At 44.8% G+C, this 27,656-nt stretch overlaps 2 protein-coding genes across 10 annotated transcripts in view; one reads left to right on the top strand and one right to left on the bottom strand.

Moving 5' to 3' along the window:
• Positions 1–7,743, bottom strand: part of IARS2 (isoleucyl-tRNA synthetase 2, mitochondrial) — a 33,274-nt gene extending 25,531 nt beyond the window's left edge. The window contains exons 1-9 of the mRNA XM_028531176.2: positions 7,303–7,743; positions 5,694–5,816; positions 3,643–3,802; positions 2,663–2,811; positions 2,523–2,572; positions 2,333–2,442; positions 2,158–2,248; positions 1,515–1,630; positions 631–800 (exon numbers count right to left, since the gene is read on the bottom strand). Of these exons, the coding sequence (XP_028386977.1) occupies positions 631–800; positions 1,515–1,630; positions 2,158–2,248; positions 2,333–2,442; positions 2,523–2,572; positions 2,663–2,811; positions 3,643–3,802; positions 5,694–5,816; positions 7,303–7,569 (1,236 nt within the window). The 5' untranslated portion in view covers positions 7,570–7,743. The remainder of the gene's footprint in view (positions 1–630; positions 801–1,514; positions 1,631–2,157; positions 2,249–2,332; positions 2,443–2,522; positions 2,573–2,662; positions 2,812–3,642; positions 3,803–5,693; positions 5,817–7,302) is intronic.
• A 1,116-nt stretch (positions 7,744–8,859) lies between these two features.
• BPNT1 (3'(2'), 5'-bisphosphate nucleotidase 1) lies at positions 8,860–27,162 on the top strand. Of its 9 annotated transcripts, none has more exons than XM_036016028.1 (11): positions 8,895–9,046; positions 9,174–9,226; positions 13,882–14,009; positions 14,878–14,982; positions 15,889–15,996; positions 17,113–17,161; positions 18,488–18,579; positions 20,283–20,327; positions 22,833–23,030; positions 25,504–25,609; positions 26,232–27,162. In XM_036016028.1, the coding sequence occupies exons 3-11, from the start codon at positions 13,890–13,892 to the stop codon at positions 26,378–26,380; spliced, it is 972 nt and encodes a 323-aa protein (XP_035871921.1). In that variant the 5' UTR covers positions 8,895–9,046; positions 9,174–9,226; positions 13,882–13,889; the 3' UTR covers positions 26,381–27,162. The 9 variants fall into 9 exon arrangements, with proteins under 9 accessions (XP_028387079.1, XP_028387078.1, XP_035871922.1 ...); XM_036016031.1 differs by having other exon boundaries at positions 8,896–9,008; XM_028531277.2 differs by lacking the exon at positions 9,174–9,226 and having other exon boundaries at positions 8,876–9,008.
• Positions 27,163–27,656: the final 494 nt, after the last annotated feature.

The following is a 27,656-nucleotide window of genomic DNA, read 5'->3' on the forward strand; positions in this document are numbered from 1 at the left end:
TCACTACACTGAAAATCTGGGGACTCAGTTACTAGGAAATGTAGACTTACATGCTTACATGGCCAAAAGCAAGATATCGCACTAAAGCAGAGCCCTACAGTTTAGTAACAAAAATACACACTGAATATCATTTTTAACTTGGTCTCTATTATTTTATGGATCTATGGGAATGTACATACCCAGTGATGACTCTGAGACTTGCCTTTCAGTGGAAAACTAGCTAAGTATGGATGTGTGCACAATAAATTTAGATAGGAGTGTTTAATTCAAAACACAAAACAAAACAAAAACAGGTTCTTTTCAACTGGTAAAGCTCATAAAATCCACTTGCCATTTTTCAGGGACTGTGAAAGTAATTTGTCTATGTGACTTCGTATTTAAAAAAAAAAGATGCCCCCATTTAATATATATTCTTCAATTTTAACTTTGCGCTGATGTTGTGTGAATTCTAGGAAATCTTTCTCAACTAGGTACGAATTAGTGAAGCTTTAGGGAATGGCACCAATCTCAGCATTTCACAATTAGGATGGCAAAAATGATTGTTTACGATCAAAAGATAAAGGGGTTAGCTAGATATGTCACTTTAATTACACAGAAGCAGCAATTAAAAAGGAAAAAGAAGACTGGTACCATGGACAGGTCGTGCTGGGAGGCCACACTGTAATCTTCCATTCCGTGGGCGGGGGCTGTGTGCACCAGCCCCGTGCCTTTGGCCATGGTCACGTGATTCGCAGGTAGGAGAGGAGAGACTTTATCGGGAATTAAGGGGTGAGTACAAGTACCGTTTTCCAAGTCAGCACCTGTGGGCAAAGAGAACCACAAGTAAGAATCACTGTTTAGACCTGTAATGGGCTTGGAGCTGAACTGATGCATTCAGAGCGCTTCCCTATTAGGCAGCCTTTCCATTTTGGGGTATCTCACTCATGTGCAAACTAATTTTTTTTAATGTAAGAAACTCACAGATGTATCATCCGTAAGGATCGAAGGTAATTCTAAACTTTCCTAGACTTCCGTAGCTATATTTCAAAACCATTCCCGCCCTGTAGCCTACTAAAGGTGCTTTTGACCGAAGCAACACCTTTGGACTGATTTTCAGAATTTATTCGATTTCCTCAATGAAATCATATACCAAAAATAAGCATAGCTACTTCCTTCCTTGCTCTTTTGATTACCTAAGAATTTAGATTACCTAAGAATTGCTAAAAAAGAATTTTAGCAATTTAATTTTAGATATCTATACCATCTACAACCCATTACGAATATTTGTTCAATTTCACGTTGGATATTTGCCAGAAACATTTTCTAATCTGTTGTACCTTTGGCAATGTTCATATTTTTCTACGCTCCAGTCACGTTTAATATATATTCTCCTTCTGTGGAATCACTGTAAAATACATTCTAGAGAGGCAGGGACCACTATCTGCTTTGATTCAGAATGAGCAGTGTTCAGTGAAGTACTTCACTCAACCCGTATTCTAATGACCATGATGGTCAGAATGTCTACAGATCTTCACCTGAACATGTTGAAATAACCTCAAATGTTGTTTTCAAAGCAGAAGCCACAGGCGTTACTTTATCTGCCGCCAGTACGTACAGCTCTCCGGATGTGGAGCATTTCACAATGGCGTACCTGAAATAAAATTTTAGGATAAAATTACTAACAACGAGCAAAGAAAAGCCACATTTAAAATGTTTTATATCATTTCAGAAAAACCAACTTCCATATCAAAAAGGTACTATTTTTTTTTGTGAAGATTTCATTTATTTATTTTTTAGAGAAGGGAAGGGAGGGAGAAAGAGAGGGAGAGAAACATCAATGTGTGGTTGCCTCTCATGCACCCCGCACTGGGGACCTGGACTGCAACCCAGGCATGTGCCCTGACCGGGAATTCAACAGGCAACCCTTTGGTTCGCAGCCCATGCTCAATCCACTGAGCTACACCAGCCAGGGCAAAAGGTACTATTTTCAAAGGACTTCATCCCTTACATCTGTTTTCCCGAAAAGCTGAAATAAGACCTTAAAATCTGTATGAGCACAGTTAAGTTATAACTCATTACCTTTTAAGAGGGTAATAAGGATAAAATACAAAACAGTGCTTAAGATGGAACGGACCCTTCGTGTGGATGAAACAAGAAAACCTGCAGTCCTATACCTACTTTGCATCTGGCATATAACAAACAGCCTGATTGGCCGGGATTGTCCAGGGCTGTGTGGTCCAGACTAGACAACTAGCAGGCGCCGAACCATCTGTGGAAAAATAAAGTTTCAAGTATGTTAGCAAGGGTTACACTTCCACAACCTGAATCGACTCGAGCAACGAATACACCGTACCTATGAGAGACGCCAGCTTAGGAGCAGGTTTCAGGAGGGGGAACTTGACGTAAACAGAGCGGCTGACGTGCTCAGGGTTATACTCCAGCTCCGCTTCGGCCAGCGCGGTCCTGGGGTGCAAGGACATTAGACCTGAACATGTGGGAGCCTCACAGACCTTCCCCACAAGTGAGCAAAACCACACAAATACCTGGATGACGGAGACCAGAACACCGGTTTGTAAGATCGATAAATCAGGCCCTATAAAAGAAAAAAAAAGAAGACAGATACATGAAAGCTGGAATTTTGTAGCACAGTCTAACACGTGTGAAGAAAAGGACACCTCGTCACCTTTTCATACATCTGGTAGAAAATTCTCAGCTGCTTGGCCTCGTACTTCCCGTCGAACGTGTAGTAGCAGTTGTCCCAGTCCGCCATCACTCCCCAGCGAATGAACGCTGACCTCTGCTTCTCGATGGCCGCCCGAGCAAATGATCTCGCTGAACAAGACAATAAAAGGGGAAAAAGAAGTGAAAACCAGTAAAGCCAAACTTTTAAACGTGGTTTGGCATGGATCTCTCTAAATGCAGGTATGGTACACAGTTTAGACTATAAAGTTTATTTCGTAGGAAAGTTATTTGGAAAGTTCAAGGTGCTCAAACTTTAAAATGAACTAGAATTTCAAAAGTTAAAATTGTTATCTCTACTTTCCAGATTTTATGCAATGACTTTGCTTTTAGAAAAAAAATACACTGGAAAAATTACTCTTCAAATGTCTTCATTTAAGAAAAAATCAGAGAATATATCTCATTATGCAAAACAATCAGTACTATGTAGTCAATACCAAAAAGTTTCACAAGGAAGTAAAAAATCACCACAATCGTATCCTAATACACAATAGTTAAACATACACAAATACAACACTCCCTGCCAACCCAATCTACTGAAAAATCCAATGAGATTAATTTAAACTATATTTGTAGTTTAGAATTTACTTTTGTTTTATCACCTGAAATAGGTTAACGGCCCTAGGTAGGAAAATAAATAAAAACATTGACCAAAGTAACAATTTCACAAAGTTTAATGACTGGAGAACTAAAAAATGTACTTGGAAATGTTAACAAATCTTTCCTTTAATCACTGACTGTAAATCCTCACAAAGGGCAATTTAAAAAATCTGAATTTTCTGTGACAGAAAGTGGTTTCCAACAGACCTCATTATAACTACAAAAAAAATTACAAAATACAACAGGTCTCTTTGAGAAAGCCCAGACATTTCCAAGGAGCCAGTGTTTATAAATATAATTTTCAAACAGAGACAGATTACTCACCTTTCTCTCTAATTTCCACCGCTGAAAGATTCTGAGCTTTTCCACCAAGTTCTGACAGTACTTTTACTTCGATGGGTAACCCATGACAGTCCCAGCCTGGCACAAAATGTACTTTGGAACCCCTCATCATATGGTATCGATTGGCTATATCTTTCAAAATCTGCAAAGAAAATGCTAATCATCCTTCATGTGTGAAGCAGGTACCCCCAAACCTATATTATTAATATTTAAAAACACCGAGAAAGCCCAATTTTAAAAGGGTTTATATACAGTAACCTAGTAAATGTCCTAATTCGAGTTCTACATAAATACAAGAATAGCTGATATTTGAAGTTTTAAAATGCCTTAGCTTCCCAAAAGAAATCAAAGAATATAAGATTTCAAAGTGGAAAACTCTGTGCCTCAAATTATTAATTTGCTTGGCATGTGCAAACAAGCAGCCTATCCTACCTGTTTAAGAAGTAATTTTAATTGTCCAACCACTATGCTATACCTGTAACACACAAAATAATATTGAATGTAAATTGTAATTGAAAAAAAATTTTTAAAGAAATAATTTTAACCTTCTAACAATGAGAGTCAATTACAAACTTGCTTTAGTCTTGTGAAAAACATAATTAACATGAATAATTCAATATTCAGGGGTTTTTGGGGGGGCAGGTGGGGGGAGTAATGCCAAATGAATTTTTTTAAAAACTCAAGGAGAGTAGCAACATATGATGATCACTTAGCCTAATATAGGTGAGAAAAATGAATCAGTAATGGAAGGTGAGTTCACACACAGCCCATAATGAAAACACTTGTCCCTTGGGTAACAGACCAGTTAGTTAACTGCCAGAACCCCGGGGTGACCGTGAAGCAAACCACAACCACTCTTCCCCTTCACGGTAGAAAGCAGAGAGAAAACCTCGGTGAGACACAGGGAAGTCAGGTGAACTCTCTCAGAGGAGGACCCACAGCTCTTCCTCAACTCATTCACTATTTAAAACCAACATACTAGCCACTCCTCAAAAGCAAAAAACCAGCCCTGGGCATTACAGGCTGATGAGCTCTCTCCCCTCCCTAGTTAATAATAGATACTTATTATAAATAATGTCTATTTAATAACAGATATTAAGTAATGGCTATTTAATATCTCCCCCTGAATGTGCCATCTCATTTCAAAGTTAACACACCCAGACCCAAACTCCTGATCTTCCTCCCCAAAACGATCCTCCCGGGGTCTTCTCCATCTCAGGCAACAGCTACTCTGTCCTAAGTGCTCAAGACAGAACCCCTGGCAGCGTCCTTGACTCCTCTCCTTCTCTACACCGTACCCATCTTTTCTCTCATACCCTACACCGACCCACCAGCGACTGCTGCCAGCTCCCCCTGCAAACTGCACCTAGCATCTTCTATTTCTCCCCCCACTTTCACAGCTGCAGCCCTGGTCCAAAATCACCATCCCCGCTCTCTTGGATTATTGCAATAGTCCCCTTTCTGGCCTCTCTGTTTCCAAACTCCCTCTACAGGCTAACACAGCAGCCCAAAGCGACCCTATTAAAACAGAAATCAGACTGTGAATGCCTCTCCTCAGAACCCTCCAATGGCTCCTGATTACACTCATAGTAAAATCGAGGGCCTGGTCAATGGCCTACGAGGTTTCAATATACGAATTTGGGAGAAGAAACAAATAGTCTGTAGCAACTCGAACATATTTTATTTATCTGATTACGTCTTCCCTGGCTACAGCATAAGCTGCAAAAGGTCAAGGGTTATCTGTCCTTTGTTCACTGACATGACCAATCCAGAACAACACCTGGCCCATGGTAGGTGCTCGATAGTCACTGGATGAAATGAAATTTAGTAATGTAAAATAATGAACTCAAAGCAAATGCCAGCAGCGTTATTTTTCGTGTAGTACTAAAATGGTTTATTGCTGCTTTCTATTAAGACCTTTATTTTATGTGTCAATGCGAACTTACATACTTGTCATTGTATTAGAATACTCTTCCATAAAGTATATGTAATAAAGATTTTTCCCCAAGACTTATAAACTTCATTAAAATTACCTTATTTAAAGCATGTCCCACGTGAGGGTCACCATTTGCATAAGGAGGTCCATCATGAAGACAAAATTCTGTCTTCACTTTCCTTTCTCTTTGCCATGAATACAGTTCCGAAAATCCACATTTCTGTTTAAAAAGAGCAAGAATGTCTGAACATTGTATAAATACACACTCCTGAATCTTACCGTAAATAACAGCCAACAGTTGTTTCTTATCTCATTTCAGTATACTCAACTGTAAACACAAATGGTGACATTTCTGAAATGTAGATGAGTATATTTTTAATTTTCATTGAATTCATTGGTTAGTAAGATTATAGAGGTTCCAAGTGCACAATTCCACAATACAGCATCTGTATATTTTACTGCATGTTCACAAGCCACAGTCACGTCTCCCTCCATCACCACTTATCCCCCCGGGTTCTTCCTCTTCTAACTCTCCAACCTCCCTGTCCCTCTGGTAATCACCACACTGTTGGCTGTGTCCATTAGGGTTTTTTGGTTTTGTTTTCTAAGTTTTTTTTTTTCTTAATCCCTTCACCTTTTTCATCCAGCCTCCCAAACCCCTCCCCTCAGACAGCTGAGTTCTCTTTTTTGAAAACCTTTCAAGTCTCCCCCATAGACTTTTGATTAAATGTAAGCTCTCAACAGCACCCTGGACCATACAAAAGTTCAGTACCATTAAATTCTCAGACAGGCTTTCAGCATGCCCCACCACACTCGGACCCGCCACTTGCTATCCTTTGATCTAAACACTTGGTACTCTCTAAATCGGAAACAACCCTCAGTGCAATCTGCTGTGTGACCTTGGCCTGTTTCTGCGTTTGAACAAATGTTAATATCCGTTTGGTGTGAAGATGAAATGAGAGAACATTTGAAACTGTCCCGGTTCCTGGCATGCAGGCGGTACGGGATAAAACACTTTTAAAAATTCAGATGGCCAGAACAGGTTGACGAGTCTAGAACTCAAATGACTGTCATATTTAAGGTCAGCATATTTACTTAACCGATATATCCTGAGTGTCAGGGATTTTAAAGACTCCAGAATTAGAGAAGCTGACAAGTGGATCTCCGCCCTTAGAAAATCCAGTCTAATGCCATAGGTACGCGCATAGTCTAGGAAGGGAAACCCTGCAAACGAGTCATAATTCCAGCTAGGGGCGGACTCATACCACGAAGGTGAGCTTCCACTTGCCCTCATTAACAAAATTTTATTGACATGTATACATGTTAATTTACTTTTCACAAATCACTGAAAAGTATCCCCTACTCGACCTGCTTTGCCTAAGCTAAAAATGGAACTTAAATTTAACCATGCTGCTATCTGAGCATCTCAGTTTCCCCTTTAATGTTCCGCTCCTGACCCGCTACCACTTAGGGACTTACCTCCAGAACTCTTCACTTAAGTTTTCAGAGAGTAAAACCTGTGGCAAGGGGCTGGTTTCCACTCATCGGGTCACAACAGCGCCCCCCCCCCCCCCCCCCCGCAAAGGGGCCTGGAGCCCGCGGCCCTATCCCCTCCCGCCCAGCGTGGCTCCCGGGACATCTCGTCTCCCCCGCGCCCGGCTGGGTCCGGCCTCCCTCCCGAGTGCGGCGCAGAGGCGGGGCCGCACCTGCTGGATCTCCAGCTCCAAGTCCGGCTGCTGGCGGCCCAGCAGTTTCATGGGGAAGCTGGTCTGGGGCAGTAGCACCGTCTCCCTATACCTGCCATTACTCGAGCTCTGCAGCTCATTACTGGCCCCGGTGACTGATCGCACCAAAAGCCGCCTAGCTGTCCCCCGCCACCGGGGGCAACAGGGAAAGCAGGGCAGTCCCCAGAGACTCCGGGCGGCGGCCAGGGCCGCTGGGCCTGGGCCGCGAGGGCTCAGCCCCCAACGCATGGCGGGCCAACCCCAGCCTCCCCTCGATCGCCGGGTCTTCGGCCCCCACCCGGGCGGGAAGAGACTGGGAGCGCAGAGCAAAACTCCCAGCAGAGTGGGAGTGCGCACGCGCGCGCAGGGAAGGGCGGGGAGCGCGACCTCCCGAGTCTGGGAGGTACGTCCGGGAGACGCAGCCAGTTCCGGGTCTTGGCTGCAGCCGCTGGGGCGGGCCGGGTCCGAGGGGCGGGGCCAGGTGTGGCTGTCGCGGAGGCTCTTAAGCCCATCACAACTCTGCTTATATATATATATATATATATATATATATATATATATATATATATGTGTGTGTGTGTGTGTGTGTGTGTGTGTACATACATACACACACATATACATATATACACTTATATAAATTAACCCAATGTATACGAGATGATATAAATTCAGCCTGTAATTTATATAAATTATAAATAAGATACTTCGCACTCTGTCTCTTCGCACACTGTCTCCGAGATTTGGTACGTGTTGTACACACACTGCACATCTCAGTCCGCGCTAGTGACTGGCCGAGGAAGGGGTCCACGACCACACGGGGCTGACGACTGCCTTCGGGGGCAGCGCTGCTTTAGTGAGTTCAAAGGTCACAGCAATATGGTAAATCCACCTATTTTTCAGATTCCCTCTAGCCCTGTTACCTCCCATTTCTCTTCTGCTATTTGGTTGTCCAAGTCCTTGTGCAGATTTGTTTTTCTAACCAATTGCAGAATTTGTATTTAAATGGAGGAGTTTAAGCAATTTACATTTACTGTTATAACTGCTATGTTTCTTACTAGCTCTGCCACCTTACTTTTCGTTACTTTACGTTATGTTCTAACCGCAGTGCCTTGCACTTTAATTTTTTAAAAAAATCTTTGGTTATTCGTTCTGCTGTTATTTTGCACGCCTGTCCCCAACACGCACCCATAACACAAGCAGCATAAAATGTGCTCCTTAAATATACGGTGGATGCCTACGTGAATAAAAAAAAAGAATTTTTGTTTTTGCTGATTTTTAGTTTGGGCAGTGTATCAAGCCAAAAAAAAAAAAAAAAACCCAAAAAACATAACCCATTAATATGGCACACCTAGCCAGGAAGGACTTCAGCAGGCAAACACAAACGGTCTCAGACCCCTTTAAAAATATGACAATTGCAGATGCGAAGACACACCTCCACTTTGATTGCAGGTAACTAGAGCCCACCGAGAGCTTGAAGAAAACTCGGAGAACTGGAGTTTTAGGCGGGCCTGGAGTCGGACGGGGTCGGGGTGACGCAGCTGCTCTGCGCCCGCACCGAATTTGTCGCATGCGCCGTAGCTGAGGAAGGTGGGCCCTACGTCGAGAGAAGTCCTACAGGCCGGGAGAAAGCGGTACTGGACGCCACCGGGGACCTGTTGCTTAATAACGCTTTGGGGGGCGTATTCTAGGTGTGTTTTTCTGCTATCTTTGTTCCTGGCCTGTCACCGTAAGTTTCTCTCCTGCGGGGCAAGGCAAGGGCAGATCCTGGACCGATCCGAGTCGTTCCTTGGTCCCTAACTCCACCCCTTTGCAAGGATTATTCAGAGATTCCACGGATTTTATGTTCCAAACAGGTTACCGTGAATCTGATTGCGTCTCCAGATATTCCCATTTCGGACCTAGATTCCTGAGTGTCGACATTTTCATTGTGTAGCTGTGATTTTATTTTCGTGCTCCAAGGTCTTGATGGCTCTACCATGTGTAAATATTAATAACAAGCCAAACCTGGACAGTGGGTTTATTGCACCCAAATTTGGGGACTGTCTTACACCTAAAATTAAATTTCATTAGAACAGCAGACATTCTTCCTGTCTTTCCTGCATATTTGTAGGTTTGATTGATTTACGTTTCCCTGAAAATATACATAATATTTGCTAGTGCAAAACGTGTGCATTTTGCTTTTGATACGATTTTTATAACCCTTCCAACAGGTTTCACCACTTTACTTGCCTTGTAACAGTGCTCAGGACGATGCGCCCTCACACTTTAGGTAGATCTGGGCACACTTTTATCGGCGCCAATCTCGCAAACCAACACTCATTTCTCGTGGCTTTAGTTTGCATTTCTTTCATAATTAGTGAAGTTGAGCATTTCATGTGTTTACTGGCTATCGCTTTGCTTTTTCTAGCGATGGCTGGTAAATACAATTTCTAGTGGAATTACTTGCTCCTGTCTTTTGCTAATTTTTGTATTTGGTTATTCATCTTTTACCTATGGATATATAAAAGCCCTTTTACCTAACAAAAATGTGCTTGTGTCTAGTATGTGGCACACATTTTTTTTGCCCTCATTTTTGTCAATCATCTTTTCTCATAGTTTATGGTACTTTGACTATATAGATGTTGAAATTTTATTTTTTAGTCAAGTGTATCAGTATTTCCTTTTATGGAGTCTTAGTTTTTGTCATGTTTATAAGTTCCTTTACCAAATCTATAAAAATGTAACCCAAGTTTTATTCCTGTACTTTTATACTTTCTTCCTTTACTTTTAAAATCACACATTGATCTGGAATTTATATTAATACGAAGAATGCAAAAACAACCTAACATTTTTTAAATTATCGATTTCTCCACTATTTAGGCATAATTAACTTTCCCCCATGACTTGAAATACCAGCTTTATTGTGTTTGGATCTATCTCTGGAATTTATTTGATTCCATTAATTTGTTATTAATTCTCCACAGAACTAAAATGTTATGTTTGTTTTTTAAAGATTTTAATTATTTATTTTTTGAGAGAGGGGGAAATGGGGGAGAAACAGAGAAAGAGAAATGTCACCATGGGAGAGAGACATCCATTGGTAGCTGTCTCTCGCACACTCCCAACTGGAAACCTGGCTTGCAACCCAGGCATGTGCCCTTACTGGGAATCGAACTGGCAACCTTTCAGTTTGCAGGCTGGCACTCAATCCACTGAGCCACACCGGCCAGGGCTAAACTGTTTTAATTACTATAATTTTACATCATATTTTGGTAACTGGTAAGGAGGCATCTCTGCTCATTGGTCTTTTTCAGAATTTGCTCTGTTATGCTCACAATTTTATATTTCCACATGACCTTGAACTTTGACATCATTTAGTCAGGTTCCAAAGATAAATAATCTCACTATTTTGATCTTAAACTCATTAATCTATATATGCTCACCACATTTATACTGAATTCAAGATACCTCTCCCAGGCTATGAAAACAAAAAAAGGATTTCTGCTGTGTTTATTCTGAACGAGTCATGTTGGTGGCTGTAAAGATTGCTCAAAAGATGGGATGGTAGGTTGATTGCCAGAAGTGTTATCCAACCTTTTTTCATATGTACTCTAAGCCCCAAGCCCAGAATATGATTTGAAAGAAGCTGTGCTGTGAATCAGCATCATATTGGTTATCGCAATACATCCTCAAGGTCAAAGTAACGTTGCAAAAGCTACAGCAATGTTTTAGCCAGTATCATCCCGTGCTTATCTTGGGTCAGAGGCTGCCACAAGTGTTTTATGTGTGCTTCTCATTTAATAATGATACCACTGTGCTGTGGGGACTGTGGTGGAGCTCCATTTTACAGATGGAGGCACAGAGAATTTAAGCGGCTTTCCTAAGATCACACAGCTAGTATGTCCTGGGGTGCTGACAGAGGCAATTGGCTCCTGTGCCTGCCTTTAACTACTATGCTGTGTTTTGAGGAAGCTTGCAGAAGGCAGATCAGTTTCCTTCCCTGTATGGTGGTGTTCAGTGCTTCGCAGGTATCGTTTACCTTTGAACCAGGAGGTAGTGTTTTAGGACCCAGAGGTGTAAAAGTGGTAGAGAAGGAAGTACAGTGAGTTTAATCTGAACTGTGTAAAGAAGTGAACTTGCAGATAGCTTTTGGCCTTGTTCTGTGTCCACCTGTACTAGCAACAGGTAATTCTCATTTGGGGTCTGGGGAAGGGTTACAAAAAGGCCAATAGGAACTATTTTTTTTTCACAGATTTTGCGTGTCAATAATATGATTAACTACATTTTCTTTATACAAAGAGTCAAACTTGTATTCATTTGTTGAAAACGTGTAAGAAAAGGAGTAGGGCTAGGTGACAATAATATTTCATCACCGATTCACCTTGGACCGAAGAAATACTTCAGAGAAAATGGTAGAAAAATTTTCCTGTTTGCCAACTCAAAACGACTTATAGGATCTCTTTATGAATCATCATGTGCTTTGCACCAAAGCTAACTTTTTACATTCACATAACACTGATGTTAACTTTCAATGGTGGTCCATCAATATAGTACACAATTTATGAAGGATGTGGCAGAAAGACAAAGCCTAGAAGCTTTTGTTCGGGGGCAACATACCGTGGACTTAGCAAACGTAAAGGGAAGTGGTTTAGTCATATAGGAAACCTGACTCGGCTCTGGCAATTACTCAACCAGCTCAAAGGTAAGTGATACCTGTGAACAGTCAGAACAACACCGTACAGTGAGGGAAATTGACCCTCCGTTCACGGGTACCGTCTTGTGTAAGGTGGGGGCCGGTGTGCCCAGCCACACGCTACAGTAGCCCCGGTGGTTAAGACACGCGGATGGTACAGAATTGTTGCCTGAAGACTGCCTTTTCCAGTGCAGAACAAACCAGGTATGTGGCTGGTCGTGGACAGGTGGGAGTACAGGTGAGGCCTTCTGTTTTCTGTTTGAGGTGTTTCTGAAATAGTAATTATCATACCCTGTTTTTCCACATGCAACACCTAGTATGTCAAGAAAATGAATGCAGCCCGATCCTGATGTAGTAAGATGCACAATTCCAATACATGGGAACCCACTTCATTTTCATCTTAATTCCAGATGGCGGTTGGTCACGGAGTGGTGCTCCTTACCTTCCAGTTTGCCTTTCCGTTTCAGTTCTGTCTTCCTGCTGCAGGGTTTCAAGCACTTGTCTCGTTTATTGTCTCATTGATGGTATTTGTGATCCCTGTGGCTAGAATGTGTATGAACGTAAAGAGATGTGAAGAGGCTCACAGCACAGCACAGCACATCAAACGGGCAGTCAGAAGCGGGTGGTAGGATGGTGAATACTGCTGAATGGGGGTCTGTGATGTGTGTGTCGTGTTCCCTTCTGGCACTGAAATAATGCCGACTTGATTGGAGTAGAGCGGGGAGACTTTCTGTCCTGGGTTGGTTCCCCCTAAGTGCTCTGAAACAGAGATCCGGTGCAGGAGGCTTGTTGGGGCGTGTGCTGGGCTCACTCGTGGGAGGGAAGGGAAGGAGCTAGGAATGTGCGGGGGAGGGGAGACCTTGGGCAGTGGTGAGTCCCCCCTAAGGCCTCAGCTGGCCGCACTGGGCGTTAGGAGCGAGGACGGCCCCTCGGGGTTGGGGCAGCAGCCCAGCTGCGGTAGAGGGCGGCCTTTCTGTCCCTTTGTTGACCAGCTTCAGGTAAAGTGGCCCTTGGCAGCAGAGAACACCACCCCCAAAAAAGCTGGCAGCTAAAGGCCACGCCCTGGGAACACCCAGCGCCTGAGAAAGTAGATCCTTCAGCCCCCAAGGGGATCTGGGGGGGTGCGTGCCAGCATCCGAACAGCCACTGACGCGGCTCGGTTTGAACCTGTGTTTTCAGAGATGGACGTCTTTGATCCCGGAGGCCGCTCCCTCCACATTCGTTTCACTGGGGCCGGGAACTCCTCTGACAGTCGCTCCTTTTCTGCTTGATGGGTCCTCCCTCCACTTAGTTATCCTGCCTGTTCTCTCTGTGGGGCTGCCATGAGCGTGGCAGCGAATCGTCAGATTAAATTTTACTTAATCTCTAAAGAAACATTCATTGGTTTCCCATGAATTACTTGTAATCACATGCAGTCCCCCCCTTTTTTAATTACTCCACACCTAGACCCGCATCCCCTCTGCTATCCAGACCTCTCGGCACTTAGCAGGTTCGTGTCACAGACTTCGGGTTTTGACATTTTACCCCCAAACCAGCACAGTATGAGCTCTTCAAGGCAGACGTTGTCTATTCCAGCCCCTGAGGCGCCTCCCACAGTCTTTGCACCTTACGCACCTCGTGCATAAAACTTCTTCACGTTGCTCAAGGGTGTGGGCCAGTTTCCCCGATGCTTCAAGTGTCCCATCTGCAGACAAATGAAACCAAGGACTTTATTAGAGAGGGGGAATGCTGAAATGGAGGCTTTTCCAAGTCTCCTTCAAGAATCTGTACTGTTAACTGGGGCCGTCCCGAGTAAGCACGTGAGAAGTGCACGCTGAGTTGGGTTCAAGTAAATGAAAGCAGTAGCTGGCTTTGCAAGTTACAAAGCCTTTCCCTCCGTTTCCCTCCAGGACTTGCCATGGCTTCCGGTCCCACCTTGCTGATGCGGTTGGTGGCCTCGGCGTACTCGATTGCCCAGAAGGCAGGAGCGATCGTCAGACGCGTCATCGCCGAAGGAGACCTGGGCATCGTGGAGAAGGTACTGAAAATTGCGTCTAATTCCACGCCAGCTCCGTGTTTGTTCTGGAGGTCGGGCTCTCTGTCTGCGTGGCGCTACCCTCGAGCAGAATAGTCCTTGGCATTGAGACAGGCAGCAGCCTTCAGGGTGGCATAATAAAAGAGTGGATTTTCATAGTCATTCCTTACCTCATTACACTATGAAATCCACTAAAAGTCCACTGTTTCAGTTAGTGTAATCTGTAAATGACCTCACTAGGCACATGTAAATTATAACATGTCACAATTCTCAGAAAGCAACTAAGGAAGGAGGTTACAGCTGTTGATTCCAAGACTTTCCACTGGCTTTCACTAGCGTGAATGACTCCCTCTTATATAGATTGAGTGCGCGCCATAGGCGAGCTGTATATTAAATATTTTGGTTGTTTGTTTTTATATTTCAGAAGTGGGAATTTATTCTGTACCCCAGGGAATTGCCTTGAAGACCCTTTGAATTACTAGAGTTAGGATTAATGAGTAAAAGTTATAGAAGAATCCATAGAAGGAATACCTTTCAGATAACTACAGATACAGTTTTTTAGCTTTGACTTGAATAAGTTATGAATTTCATGTCTCTTAAGCTGTTTAAGCAACAGAGTGATCCAGAAGTCTTATGAAAGCACTTTCTGAACTGTGAAGAAAATGTCCTCATAATATAAAGTCTCCTTTCCAGACTTTTAAGTGTAAATCCCGTGAGAAAAACCAAGCCAAGAAAGGGGTGGACTCGTTTGGTGTTAAGTCCCATGAGTCTAAAAACAGACAGTGCCATTCAGATGATACACACGCTCATGCCTCGGGGGTCGGGGCGACGTTTCTTACCAGCTGTGCTAACAGCCCCTTCTCTGCGGCAGACATGCGCCACGGACCTGCAGACCAGAGCCGACCGGCTGGCGCAGCTGAGCATATGCTCCTCGCTGGCCCGCAAGTTCCCCAAGCTGACCATCATCGGGGAAGAGGTGAGGCCGTCGGGGACCCGCTGTAGTGTTTTTGTGATGCCCGTGTACCGCGTGGATGTGTGATTGCCACTTGAATGATTTACACACCACTGTTATGACTTCAAGCCTTATATCCAGTATGTTAACGCAAAAAAATAATTGTATTCTTTGGACTTGAAGGAAATGTCTGATTATGAAATATTGTGGTCCATTTCTAGGTCAGATGTCTCAATTCTTTTTTTTTTAACTTTTTTAAAAGATTTTATTTATTTATTTTTAGAGAGTGAAGGGAGGGAGAAAGAGTGAGAGAGAGACATCAATGTGCGGTTGCTGGGGGCCGTGGCCTGCAACCCAGGCATGTGCCCTGACTGGGAATTGAACCTGGGACACTTTGGTTCCCAGCCCGCACTCAATCCACTGAGCTACACCAGCCAGGGCCTAGATGTCTCAATTCTTTACCATCCGAGATGTGGTCACTGGGATAATAATGTGCAGCATACAAGCTAAAAGATGGGCAGAGTTCTAGAACTTTAGAATAAAATGGGTCTTGTTTCCGTTTTTGTTTTATTTTTTAATTAGGCTTCCTGACACAGGAATTCAAAGATGGTAACACTGTGAAGGTGAAGGAATTGGCCTCTCATGTAACTGAGAGAGAAGTTATCTGATGTCAGCACCACTTGTTTTGAAAAGTTTGGAATACTTACAAACTCTTTTCTCTCTGAACGGTTCAGGATAGTTGAGTCGGGACTCTGTCGTCAGCTCTGATGCGCCGTATCTGGTGGGGGCTGCAGTTCTATCTGGTTTGCTCTGAAGCCCTAACATAAATGGCAGGACTGGTGAAAACTGGGATGCTGCATTCCTGTCTTAGTGACACGGAGGCGCTCGGTAAACGCTCAGCGGCACCACTGACCGAGTTCTCTGCCGTAGGACCTGCCGTGTGAGGACGTGGACCAGGAGCTGATTGAGGACGGCCAGTGGGAGGAAATACTCCGGCAGCCGTGCCCATCACAGTACAGCGCCGTCAGAGAGGAGGACGTACGGCCCCTGTGTCTGCTTAAGTCTCTCTTAATCTGTTTGTTTGTTTGGGGCTTGGGGTTTTTTTTTCATAGTAAAGGAAATAGAAATTTGCCTATAATGACGAAAAGCTGACAGTTATGAAATAGAGGCAACCGGGAACTCCAACCCTTTCAGAGCCGATGGAGAGTGCCAGGCAACCACGTGGAATGTTCGGCCTGTTAAGTTAGAGTTCAGTTTCTCCCGCCGTTGGTGTCTTCTCCATGCTAACACTATTATTAGCAGCGCTTTTAGGGAGAGAACCTAATTTGTTACTCAGTAGATTTGGTGGCAAAACATTTCATAGCAATTGGGGTTGGAAGGAGGTGAAGCAGATGGCTACTTTATATTTCTTGGAAGGCCGTGAAAATCAACTCACTTTTCTAGTTGCTTAAATCTGTGACCTCAGGTAACTATCATACTTCTTTAATTTTCTAATTATACCCTGTTGAGCACACATTCATTGAACACTTAACTGTGGGTCCGGGCACTTCACTCTGGGGAGTGAAGGATGCCAAGGAACGAGACCTGTGTCTTTCTTCCGGAGCGTGTGCCTTTTCCGACAAGTTCACATCAAGGGTTACAATCTAGTGGTTCGTGCCGTCTGTCCTGAGTCAGGTGGTTATAAGTCCTCAGTGGAAGGGACTTTTACAGTCTGCTGTCAGTTGCAGAAACTGTTTGTATTTGCCACGTATAAACAGTGACCTTACGTTAAGTCAGCATGTACATATAACGTAACAGCCACACATTGATCAAGGCATTTTGGTGGCACTTGAAAGTTTTCCCCGTGTCACCATCCAGACCCCAAGTGTGTTCGTGGCATTTGTGGTTAGCGTTCAGCTGACGATAAACTTTTTGTCACTTTAGCACTTCATTTTTATGATTCTTAAATCAGACTTTTCTCCAGTTTAAGAGGACTTTTTCCATGATCACAAAACAATGAAGTTTTTTTTTACTATCACAAAACTGATGATATTGGTGTGAGCCATCCATAATATAATTTCAAAAGTGAAAGAAAGGGTAGTTTTAGTTAATCTATTTAAGTCTATTTTTATATATTATATGCTTAATTTGGATCTTTCTTTTTTTTTTTTTTAGCTTGTGGTCTGGGTTGACCCCCTGGATGGCACCAAGGAATATACTGAAGGTTGGTGTCTCTCTGTAGTTGTATTTGAAGCCGTAGGACTAGTACGTGATGTTGGCTGTAAACACTTAGTACGTTGTACAAAAAGCCAATACTGCGTTTTATGTCGGGGCCCTAAAGCTGCATTTGTGTGCATCCAGCTGACTGCTGTCACACATCAGTGACTATCAAGACAGAGAGGGACCTGCAGGACCTCCCCACACACAGCCTACCGGCGCCACAGTTCTAATGCCACCCACGGGACAGTAACTGATGTTAAACCAGTGTTGCCACACTGAGCCCCAGCCTCGTTGGGGTGGGACCCCGACGAGAAGCACAGCCGCTCTGCCCTTGCTCCTCTGCCACCCCGGGCCCCTGCCCCCTTCCCGCTCACTGGCCCCTCATCTGTGACCTGCTTCCTCTCTTTGTGGCCTCACCTTTAAAGATGAGTTTGGAAACGGTGCAACGTTTCTCTCTTCTGGAATGATGGAATATGAGAAAAAGAAGAAAGCAGCAAATTAAAGTAAAATGGGCGTCATTAAAGTAAGAGAGACCAGGCTCAGAGCCAGAGTGTTAGGCATTAGGAGCAGAGTATATAAGCTTTGAGTTTTATGTATGAAATAGAGATCTACATGTGTTTCTCTTATGTTGGTTCTCAGCTTCGTGGCTTGATAAAAGAAAATGTCTCACATTACTAGCGAAAACTCTGTGTCCTTGGATGAGACATGTCCGTAATGAGAGGGTCATGCAGAGTGTGTGTACACATGTGTGTGCATGTGTGTGTGCCCAGAAAACATCTGCACTGAGAAACGGCGAGCCCCATACAGCTTCAGCAAACGTAGAGCACCTACACGCCTTGTCTAGGTCTGCACGCCCCCCACTCCCAAGAGTCGGACTCCCCGGCTCTGGGAAGGAGCCTGGGAACCTGCATTATACAGATGACGCCAGCTCCATCTAGTGCTGCTTGATGGTCCCTGGACCCCACTTTGAGAACCCTTCCTTGAGAGGCTTGAAGTGCAAGTGCAGAGAGTGATCGCGGAGTGGAGAGTGACCGAGCAGGCAGGAGTGAGTTGGGCGGTGGCAGGGGGACACAGAGGGATGTAATGATAATGGCTGTGGACTTGAGGCCAGTTCATTTAATCAGTTTTCAGACTGTATGCATGAGACCATGATTTGCAATGACTCTCTCTTAAAAATTGCACATTTTGCCAGGAGTTGAATTGCTCATGGACGAATCATCGCAAATTCCTTACCTTTACTGCAAAAATAACTTGGAGCAATTCATGTGCTGATGATGAGTCATAACCTGAAGAAGGTATATAATAACTAATACTCATTCCTTCTTTGTAGGTCTTCTTGACAACGTCACTGTTCTCATCGGAATTGCTTACGAAGGGAAAGCCATCGCAGGCGTCATTAACCAGCCGTATTACAACTACCAGGTACCACTCTAACTGACAGTTTTTTCAATGCAACAAGGAAAGAGTTTGTTTTGAGAGGCAGCCAGAGGAGGAGACAGGAAGAAGACCCAGCCCCGCCTCCTGAGGCAGAAGAGATGATGGTTTTGAAGGAGTTTGAAAGGGAGCTTTCTGTGCAAAGGGAGAGGAACTAAACAGTTCCACGACCCGACAAAGGCCACGGATGACGTGGCGCAGAGGGCGGTGTTCGCAGGGCTCCTGCGCCGATCCCTCCGCCTTGCCGCGGTATCCGAGGCGTCATCTCCCGTTAGTGGGGACTTCTTGGAGTCTGCTGGGTTTTCCTCCGTGTTACCTTTCGATTCAGCCTCCTGATCCTTGATGTTGCAATGACTGAGCCATGTTCCAGCAGCTCAGAACCTCGGTGGTGCCCACTCACATTTCTTCCCCTCTTGGGTCACATCCTGTGTGGGAAGCCAGACATCCAGACGTGAGGCAACTGGAGCAGGTTGCGGGGGGTCCAGGTGTCAGGAATGACGTCTCTGACCCCTAGGCAGTGAGGATGGAGGCCTCACCGTATACCTGGCTGTGTTCTCCTGGTTCCTCACATGGCTGTGGGGAGCTTGGAGGTAGTACCTAGAAATGGCAGCCCACACTGGCAGGGAGGTGAAGGGGTTAGCACAAACATATTTTATTAGATAAATAATCACAGTGTTAGGTGTTTCCTGATGTAATTTGTTCTAGTGTTTTCTAGCTTGGTCACACATGCGTTCATCTTTTCAAAATACAGGTTCCCACTCCCAGCTGAGACCTGTTGAATCAGCACTTCTGGGGGCATTGATCCCAGGGATGTGAATGTAATACACTGAGTGTGTTACATGTATTTTTTTATGTATGCCTTGTGATTCAAATGCAGAAGTTTGGGAATTCTTAATTGGTTCTTGATTAGTCTGGTCATTGAGACACCTGATTTACAGGTGGTTCTTCAAGCACATTGAAGAAATGAGCCATTTCAAGCAAGAAAGATGCTAGCCATGTTGTTGTCCAGGTAACACGACATAGTGCCTCGTACCGCATAGTCAGCAGAAAGCAGAACTCAGTTTGCTTTTGCACTCTTGTTTTCTTATTTCTCTTTCTGTTCTACTTTGACTTTTTCCTGTACTCCCAGCCAGCTGTCTTCCTCAGAAACAGCTTAATGTCATTCCAAAGCAGAAATCTGTCATTAATCACATTAAACTTTAAAGGGAATTATTGAGAGAGATACTTAAGATATATACATTAGTGTGACCTCAATAGAATTTGGGAGAAATAACCAGAGGGAGGACTGTTATTTCTGAATTTCCAATTTCAGTTAAGAGCAGGAGTAATCTCTTGTAAGGCAATTTTGTTTTCTTCTGCTTTTGTATGATAATAACTTTATTTATGATCATGTGCTTCTGAGTATTATTTAAGCAAAACTAGTTATGCCTTATTGGGAAAGTTTCTCATTAAGTATCCATGAATTCTTTGAATGTGACTTAAGTGTTTGTATAGTGTTACAGGCAGACAGAAGTTGGGGCTATTATGCAAACCTTGAAATAAGTTCATACTGTTACTTGAGAGAGACATGTAATTCACAGATGACACTGTAATGCATGACGCTTTTCATCAAGAAAGGATATGAGTGCTTAGAAGTTGTTAATAATTTCCATCACATCTGAAATCAGAAAAATTATATTCACTTTTCACAGAACAATGAAAAGCAGAAGTTAAGGGAACACAGGCTCGAAGTGAAGGTGAGAAAAATAGGTAGGGTTTGGGCTCCGCTGCTTGGGAGCAGAGAGGCAGGAACCCTGTGGTACCAGCTGGTCCTCGTCGAGCCCCGTCCCAGTTCCCCTCCTCCTGTCTCTCCCTGCGCCACCTGTCCCTCCACCACGTCCCCTTCTGTGCACGCGCTTTACCCTCTTTCTTCCTCCTCTCTCTCGCTTACGCCTTAAAATATGTGGCAACAAGTAGAAAGTTGCTAAGCTCTCTCGGTGGTATTCAAGGCTGAGCATTCAATTTTACATCATTGTCGGCGTTGTCACCATAGTAGCTAAAATTTATCTAGCCAGACTGCCAGACTCCGGGGTTCACATGCACTATCTCATTTAATCCTCGCCTTCATCCTTTTAGGAAACCTTTCCCCTGTTTTAAAGGAAGGGAAACCAAAGCTGAATTTACCCGAGGTCACCCCGTTTGTCCCTGGCAGGCCCGGGGCTGGAACCCCCGTCCAAGCTCCTGTGCATTATTCTGTATCGATCTCTCGAGACACTGAGGCTGGTGGGCAGCTCAAGGAGACAGTGTGGCTTAGTGCAGAGACATGCGGTCTGTCTACCATTACACTGGAGCTGGCTGCGTAACCACTGGGAGACCCGGCTAACTCATCAGGAGGATGAGGCTTACCCTCATTACCCCAAAAGCTGGTGTGGAGCCTTGGAAGGAGAGAGCCAGCGAGGGAGCCTGAGGTCCGGAGCACAGAGGAAGCCAGCCGGCTGCCTCACGGGGTTGCCTGGCGCCGCCCCACCGGATGCCAGGCTCCCTGGTCCCATATCCTTGGCCTCCACATTCATTCGTGTGACTTTTTCAGGACCAGAGTACCCGTGTCCACTATATGTATGGCTTTCCTTTCTTTTTCGGGTTAACTGGAAAGCAAAATGAGGAGGCTTCTTGAGAGCACGAACTTAGTCTCATCAATCAATCGGAAGCCTGGTGAGCGCGCACCCAGCCCACGTGTGCGTTCCCAGCTCCGGCCCCGCCTGTCGTGCGGACTCAGGAGGGAACAGGAGAGGGGGAGCACACGAACATACACGGAACACCCAGGGCTTGCCCTTGGGGGCCCCACTTGCAGGGAACGGTGTCGGCCGACAGCCTGCAGCTGCCGGCTGCTTCAGGGGTTGCCGCCCCGCACAGAGCTGCCTCCCCAGTACACGCTCCTTCCCGAGGCGGTCCCTTTCCAGGGACAGCCGATCATCTCGGGGGTGTGAAGGCCTGGCGTGTCATCCCAACTGGGGACAGACTGCAGGCCCTTGTAGCTCCAGAGCTCCCCACAGGGTCGGCGGGAGCTGTCGGTGGCTCTGCCTCACAGCTCTGTGTCTCCCTCTGCCGACCTGTGCCACCTTCCCTGCTGCCCATGGGTGTGGAGCCCAAGGGCACTCTCCAGGAAACATCTCCCCCCCCCCCCCCCCCCCCCCGCAGCTTCTGCTGCCCCAGGACTCCACCCATAGTGCAGCCTGCCTCACTGTGACGGTGCCCGGGCACTGCCGTGGGGCAGACTGGCTGGTGCGGTGAAAGCACTCGGCAAGTAAACGAGGCAGGCTAGTCTGATGAGGAAGAACATTGGCTTTGAACTCGATGACCCTAAGTTTGCTTGCGATCTCCCTGGAGTCCTTGGTCAGGTTACTGAAGCATTCCAGTCCCTTCTCATCTGTGAAATAAGGGTGATACTACCTACTTTGTGGGGTTGGCTTGGAGATTAAATGAGATAATACATGTACGCACTTAGTGTGGTGCATGTTAAGTGTTCAGTAAAACACGTCTGTGTGTCTGTAACATATGTAGGTTAGGTTAAATAATGGCATTTTAATGACTTTGTCTGAATTATTTTATGCATCAGATTTACTTTCCATAAAACACAGATTATATTTTTCCACATGAGCTGCATACTTACAACAATGTGGTTCAGAATTCTTTGAGAAAATATGGATTCTAAGATTGCATTCTCATTGTTATTTTACTACCACAGTGGCCAATAAAATCTTTGACTTGGACCCCCATTATGCATGGCTCCTCTTTAGTGTTAGCCTATTCAGCTGTTCTGTCTCCGTAGCAGCAAAATGCATTGTCACCATTACCGTTCCCATGTTGACATATCCTTACTGTTTCTCAGATAGGGACAGGTGGCACCCAGTGCATGGTGTTTGCTTTCCTGCGGACTTCAGCACCTTTTGCAAGCGGGTGTTTTATGCGCAGTGATGAGGTCACTCTGTGACTCAGAGCAACAGGAACGAGCACATGCTGTTTCCTTTCCTGAAGAGCCCGGGGAATAACCAAAAGTTCCCCTTCAGTACCTTCGAAACCCAGTTGTTAACCAAAACACCAGGATAATTCGTTGGTTCTCTAGGGAAAATTGTTGTCGATGCTGTTGTTTCTGGGCTTCATAACGCACTATCATGTCTTCGCCGAGACAACTGAGCATCTACTTGTGGCTGACGCTTTTCTCCCAGTAACCGTGGGCTCTGCTCGTTCCCCCGTTCACGTAGGCAGGACCGGACGCTGTGCTGGGAAGGACGATCTGGGGCGTTTTGGGTTTAGGAGCCTTCGGGTTTCAGCTGAAAGAAGTGCCTGCCGGGAAACACATCATCACCACCACCCGGTCCCACAGCAACAAGCTGGTCACGGACTGCGTCGCCGCCATGAGCCCCGACCACGTGCTGCGCGTGGGCGGCGCCGGGAACAAGGTAGGTGCCGCCCACTCTGAGATGCGGTGGCGTCGCTGAAGGAAAGGCTGAGCTTTCAGAAAATGTCAAAGACGGATTTGGCAGGAGAGGTTAAAGATTGTAATTTGCCATGGAAAGCACATTTCGGCAACATTTGAATTCTTTAGATGTGAAGGTTCGAGTCTCTTTTTACCAAAGATAGTTCAGTGAAAATGTGTCATATGTCATCAGTAGGATCCGATCCCATGCCTCCTGCCAGCCCTCATTTCCTCAGGGACCCTCTTACTCCCAGACCTCCCTCCTGCAGACCGAAGGGTGGGCCTACCTGTTCCTTCCCGGGTACTTCCCCAAGGGTTTCGTCTAGGCTTCCGTCCTCCTGAGAAAAGGGGGACATGGGGAGCACAATGTAATCTACGTCCCTAACCTTGACCCCTTCTCATTTGGTTGCCCCTGGGTGCCATCGTGATGACGCCCTTCCGCCTCTCAAATTCACCCTGCCAAGTGGAACTCATCTTCCTCCTCCTGCCCCCCTCACCCCTGCCATGTGCTTCTCCCTGTTTCCTTTCTGGCTGGCGGCACCACCACTGTCCCAGCTGCCCCTGCTGACGCCTGCAAGTCATCCCAGACCCCTCCTTTCCTCAGTCCTGTGGGTCTGGGCTTGGCTGTAGATCCTAATTCTGCCCCAGTGTCTTCTGTCCATTTTGACTGCCAGGGCCCGAGTTGACACCTATCACCATCCCTCAGCAGACCTCACAGCAGCTTCCAGAGTGGTCTCCCTGATAAACTTGCGTCTCCATAATGCCACAAGAGCAATTAGAAATGCGTATGTCACTGTCCTGCCCAAATCCTTGGACGACTTCCCTTGACAGTCATTTAAAATCTAAGACTATGAAACCACCTGGCCGGTGTAGCTCAGTGGATTGAGCGCGGACCTGTGAACCAAAGGGTCACAAGTTTGATTCCCAGTCAGGGCACATGCCTGGGTTGTAGGCCAGGTCCCCAGTGGGGGCCATGTGAGAGACAACCACACATTGATGTTTCTGTCCCTCTCTTTATCCCTCCCTTCCCTTCTAAAGATAAACAAAAATCTAAAAAAAAAAAAAAAAAAAAACCAAAACGTTAAGCCTGAGAATAATAGAATGTGAATTCCTCTATGTCCTGACCCCCAAACACCCCCAAGCCTCATACCCTGCCCACCTCCCTCAGTCACACTCAGACTTCACTGATACTGAAGTGCACCCATCAAGTGTGCATTTCACACTTGGGTGCCTGGCACAGGGAAGGCAAGTAATGTGTATTGAACTGAATGGAATTCATTTCTCCTCCTACCTTTTGGAAGCAATAATCAACTACTTTTAAATTTCTAAAAGCACTTACTAATAAGAGGATGAAAATGGGAATTTGAAAATAATACTATTTTGAAAAAAATCTGAAACATTTCAAAGTGAAAATATACTCCTAGTACTCACTGAAATGTGATTCCTCTTTGCCCCTATTTTTGTAACCACAGAACCCCATTCCCGCTTTTATTCCCAGGGGCACCATTATTCTTGGTCCCCATCATGCACCACTCCCTGCTGCCTCTTGTGAAAAGACTTTTTTGGGCGCCTGTTAACTGTTTCACATCGAGGACCCCTCAGAATCTAATGGAGGCTACAGCCCGGCTCCCCTCACAAATACCCCCAGCACAGTTCCTGGCACATAATGAGATGACGGGTATTTGGTACATGGAAGGAAAGTCTTTACACAAAAGCTACAGCAAGGTTTGATCGCTGGAAGGTGTTCTTGATGCTGCCGCTGAAGGGAATTGTTGGTTATGTCGTGTTTGCTGACATTTTCCTCCTCCTCCCAGTGTGGCTGTTTGAGATCTGAGCTTGGCAGTACTGCAGTATAACCAGAAGAAAAACCAAGGGACAAACCAAAGTTTGATGTAGCAAGTTACTGTTTTGAGTCATGCGGTTTCTGTCAGTGGCCTCAGTTCTCCATGAATGGGACAAGAATTATTAAGATGACGGTCTAAAAATTCCTGTTTTGGTAATGCAAATACCAGTGGGTTCGGCCCCAAAGACCAGCAGCCAGCAGCGAGTGAGACGGACCAGACAGCGTCGCACGTCTGTTAGGACGCGCTGCAGCTTCCACGCCACTGTGCTGGTGGACACTGCTCCGTCCTCTCTGCGGTAGTGGTCAGTTCCGTGGCAAATAATATATTGCTTTTACAGTAAGAGAGAAACTATTTTACCTAACTTGGAATATGAAGACTATTCCAATATCCTTCCTGTAGTCAGTTCATTGACCACTTTTCCCCTCTGGTATCATTTTGACTGTTTTCTGTGTATTTCTTCATAACACTCTAATGTAAACCCGCTAAAGGCTTTAACCTAAGTGGAGTCTAACAGAGGAATTGAAGTATGTTTAACAGAAACAAGCAATTTTCTCGTATTTATACCTCATTCATTTCACGATCGAGGGATAATCATTATCTTTAACTTTACAGATTATTCAGCTGATTGAAGGCAAAGCCTCTGCGTATGTTTTTGCAAGTCCTGGATGTAAGAAGTGGGATACTTGTGCCCCGGAAGTTATTTTACATGCCGTGGGAGGTCAGTCTGTTTGGTTTGAGAGGATTACAGATTCCATACAGTTTTTATTTTATGCTGAGACGGTATTTCAGTAATATCCCTCTACCTACACTCTCAGGGTACAAAAGCTAGACAGTTAGAGAGTGCCCAGTCCAGCCCCCACATCTCGTATGTGAGAGAGTCGATTTGCAGCCAGTTCATTTTTCTTAGAGTTTCTTTTTGGACCTTGATCTGCATGCAATCAATTTAATGAACCCTTAGTGAGTTAAGAGTGTTGTCCTGATACACCAAGGTTGTAGGTTCGATCCCAGGTCAGGGCCAATAGAGGAAGCAACCAATGAATACATAAATAAGTGGAACAACAAATCAGTGTTTCTTTCTCTCCCCCACCCCCTCTCTCACTTTCTCCACGCCCCTTTCCTTTCTCTTAAAAAAGGTCAATAAAATTTTTTAAAAAATGTTCTACCCTTCAGGTAGTTAAGATTGTTAGTCTTAAATTTCAAGTAAATTAACAACCATCATTTTCCTTATTTTATCCAGAATTAATTGGATATTATTGCATAGGGAAGCAAGAGGCACTTAAAGTAATGAAATATAATTGCAGAACCAGCCATTCACGTTGATTTGGTGTTCTCTCCTGCAGGCAAGCTAACCGACATCCACGGCAACGCCCTTCAGTACAACAGGGAAGTGAAGCACATGAACTCCGCCGGGGTCCTGGCCACTCTGAGGAACCACGACTACTACGCAAGCCGAGTTCCCGAATCCGTTAAAAACGCACTCGTTCCTTAGAGGAACGTCGCGTTTCCTTAGCTGGAGAGGGACAGCTGCAGGGAGAGGAGAGATGGGGGACGACGGCTGTGTTCCTGAGGTCTTGGCCCTGCTCCGGAAATCACTACAGTTGGTCCTGACACTGAGGAGATGCCGAAGCTCTTGGACTTTGTGCAGTCTGTCCAACCTGCAGGTCACTCGGCCTGCAGTTGGGGTGAATTTCAGAACACCGCATGGAGCCATTGGAATCTTTCTCCGGTGGTATGATGTTATCCATAAACCTCAGGCATCCTAAAAAAAAAAAAAATGCACTCATTCTTGAAAGGAATACCCCATTTACTTAGCCAGGAGAAGGACGTGGTTCTCAAAGTAACACAGTTTAAAACGAAGTGAACAGAATGAGAGGCTCCCCTCTACTTTCTTCCATGTTGATCACTTATTTATCTTCAGGTGCTTAGGAGTAGAAAACAGATCTTTAAAAAGTGTGATTAATTAATTAACCAGACCAGTTTGGACATCTGGGGAATCTATAAAGTCTGTCATATTTCTTTTCCTCCTTTTATTTGGAGAAATGAAAGAAAGGTTTTGTTCCAACTCACTATCCCAGTCAATTGTTTTTAATCAACATTCCTATCGTATAAACCAGATTTCTTTAGGGCACAGAAGCACAAGTTGTTAATCTCATCCTTGTTTTCACAGTAATTTTTAAAATTTTCAAGGAATGAACAAACTGAAATGTCATTATGTATGTCAATGAAACAGATTTATGGAAGAAGTTCTTTATAATAAATTATTTCATTCTACCTGGTCTCTGCCCAGTGCTTTTATTTTATTTTGTTTGAATTTTCTTAAAAAATTAAATTACAGCTGACATACAATTTTATATTAGCTTCAGGTGTGCAACATCGTGATCAGACATTTATGTAACCTACAAAGTGATCACCCTTGTTAGTCTAGCGCCCATCTGACTGTCCAGGGCTTTTAAAGAAATCCCTGTGACTAGGTTAAGCAAGTGGCTGAAATTGATCATTCCTAAACCCACCTGCCTTCAGGATAAAACCCAAGTTCCTTATAGTAGCGTATAAACCTCTTCATGTTACGGCTTTTTCCTCCTCCAGCATCATCAGCTCGGATCCCATACATCCACTGCAGAAACGTTTTCATGGCTCCTACTCAACATTAGACTGAAACCCTAAACAATAAAAGATGACATATCAGAGATAAACACCAAACAGAAAAAGCTACCTAGAAAATGCGACCCAAGTAAAAGGAAAAACACCCTTGGAACTAATAAAAG

The sequence above is a fragment of the Phyllostomus discolor genome, chromosome 15 (genome assembly GCF_004126475.2).
Source record: "Phyllostomus discolor isolate MPI-MPIP mPhyDis1 chromosome 15, mPhyDis1.pri.v3, whole genome shotgun sequence".
Lineage (NCBI taxonomy): Eukaryota > Metazoa > Chordata > Mammalia > Chiroptera > Phyllostomidae > Phyllostomus > Phyllostomus discolor.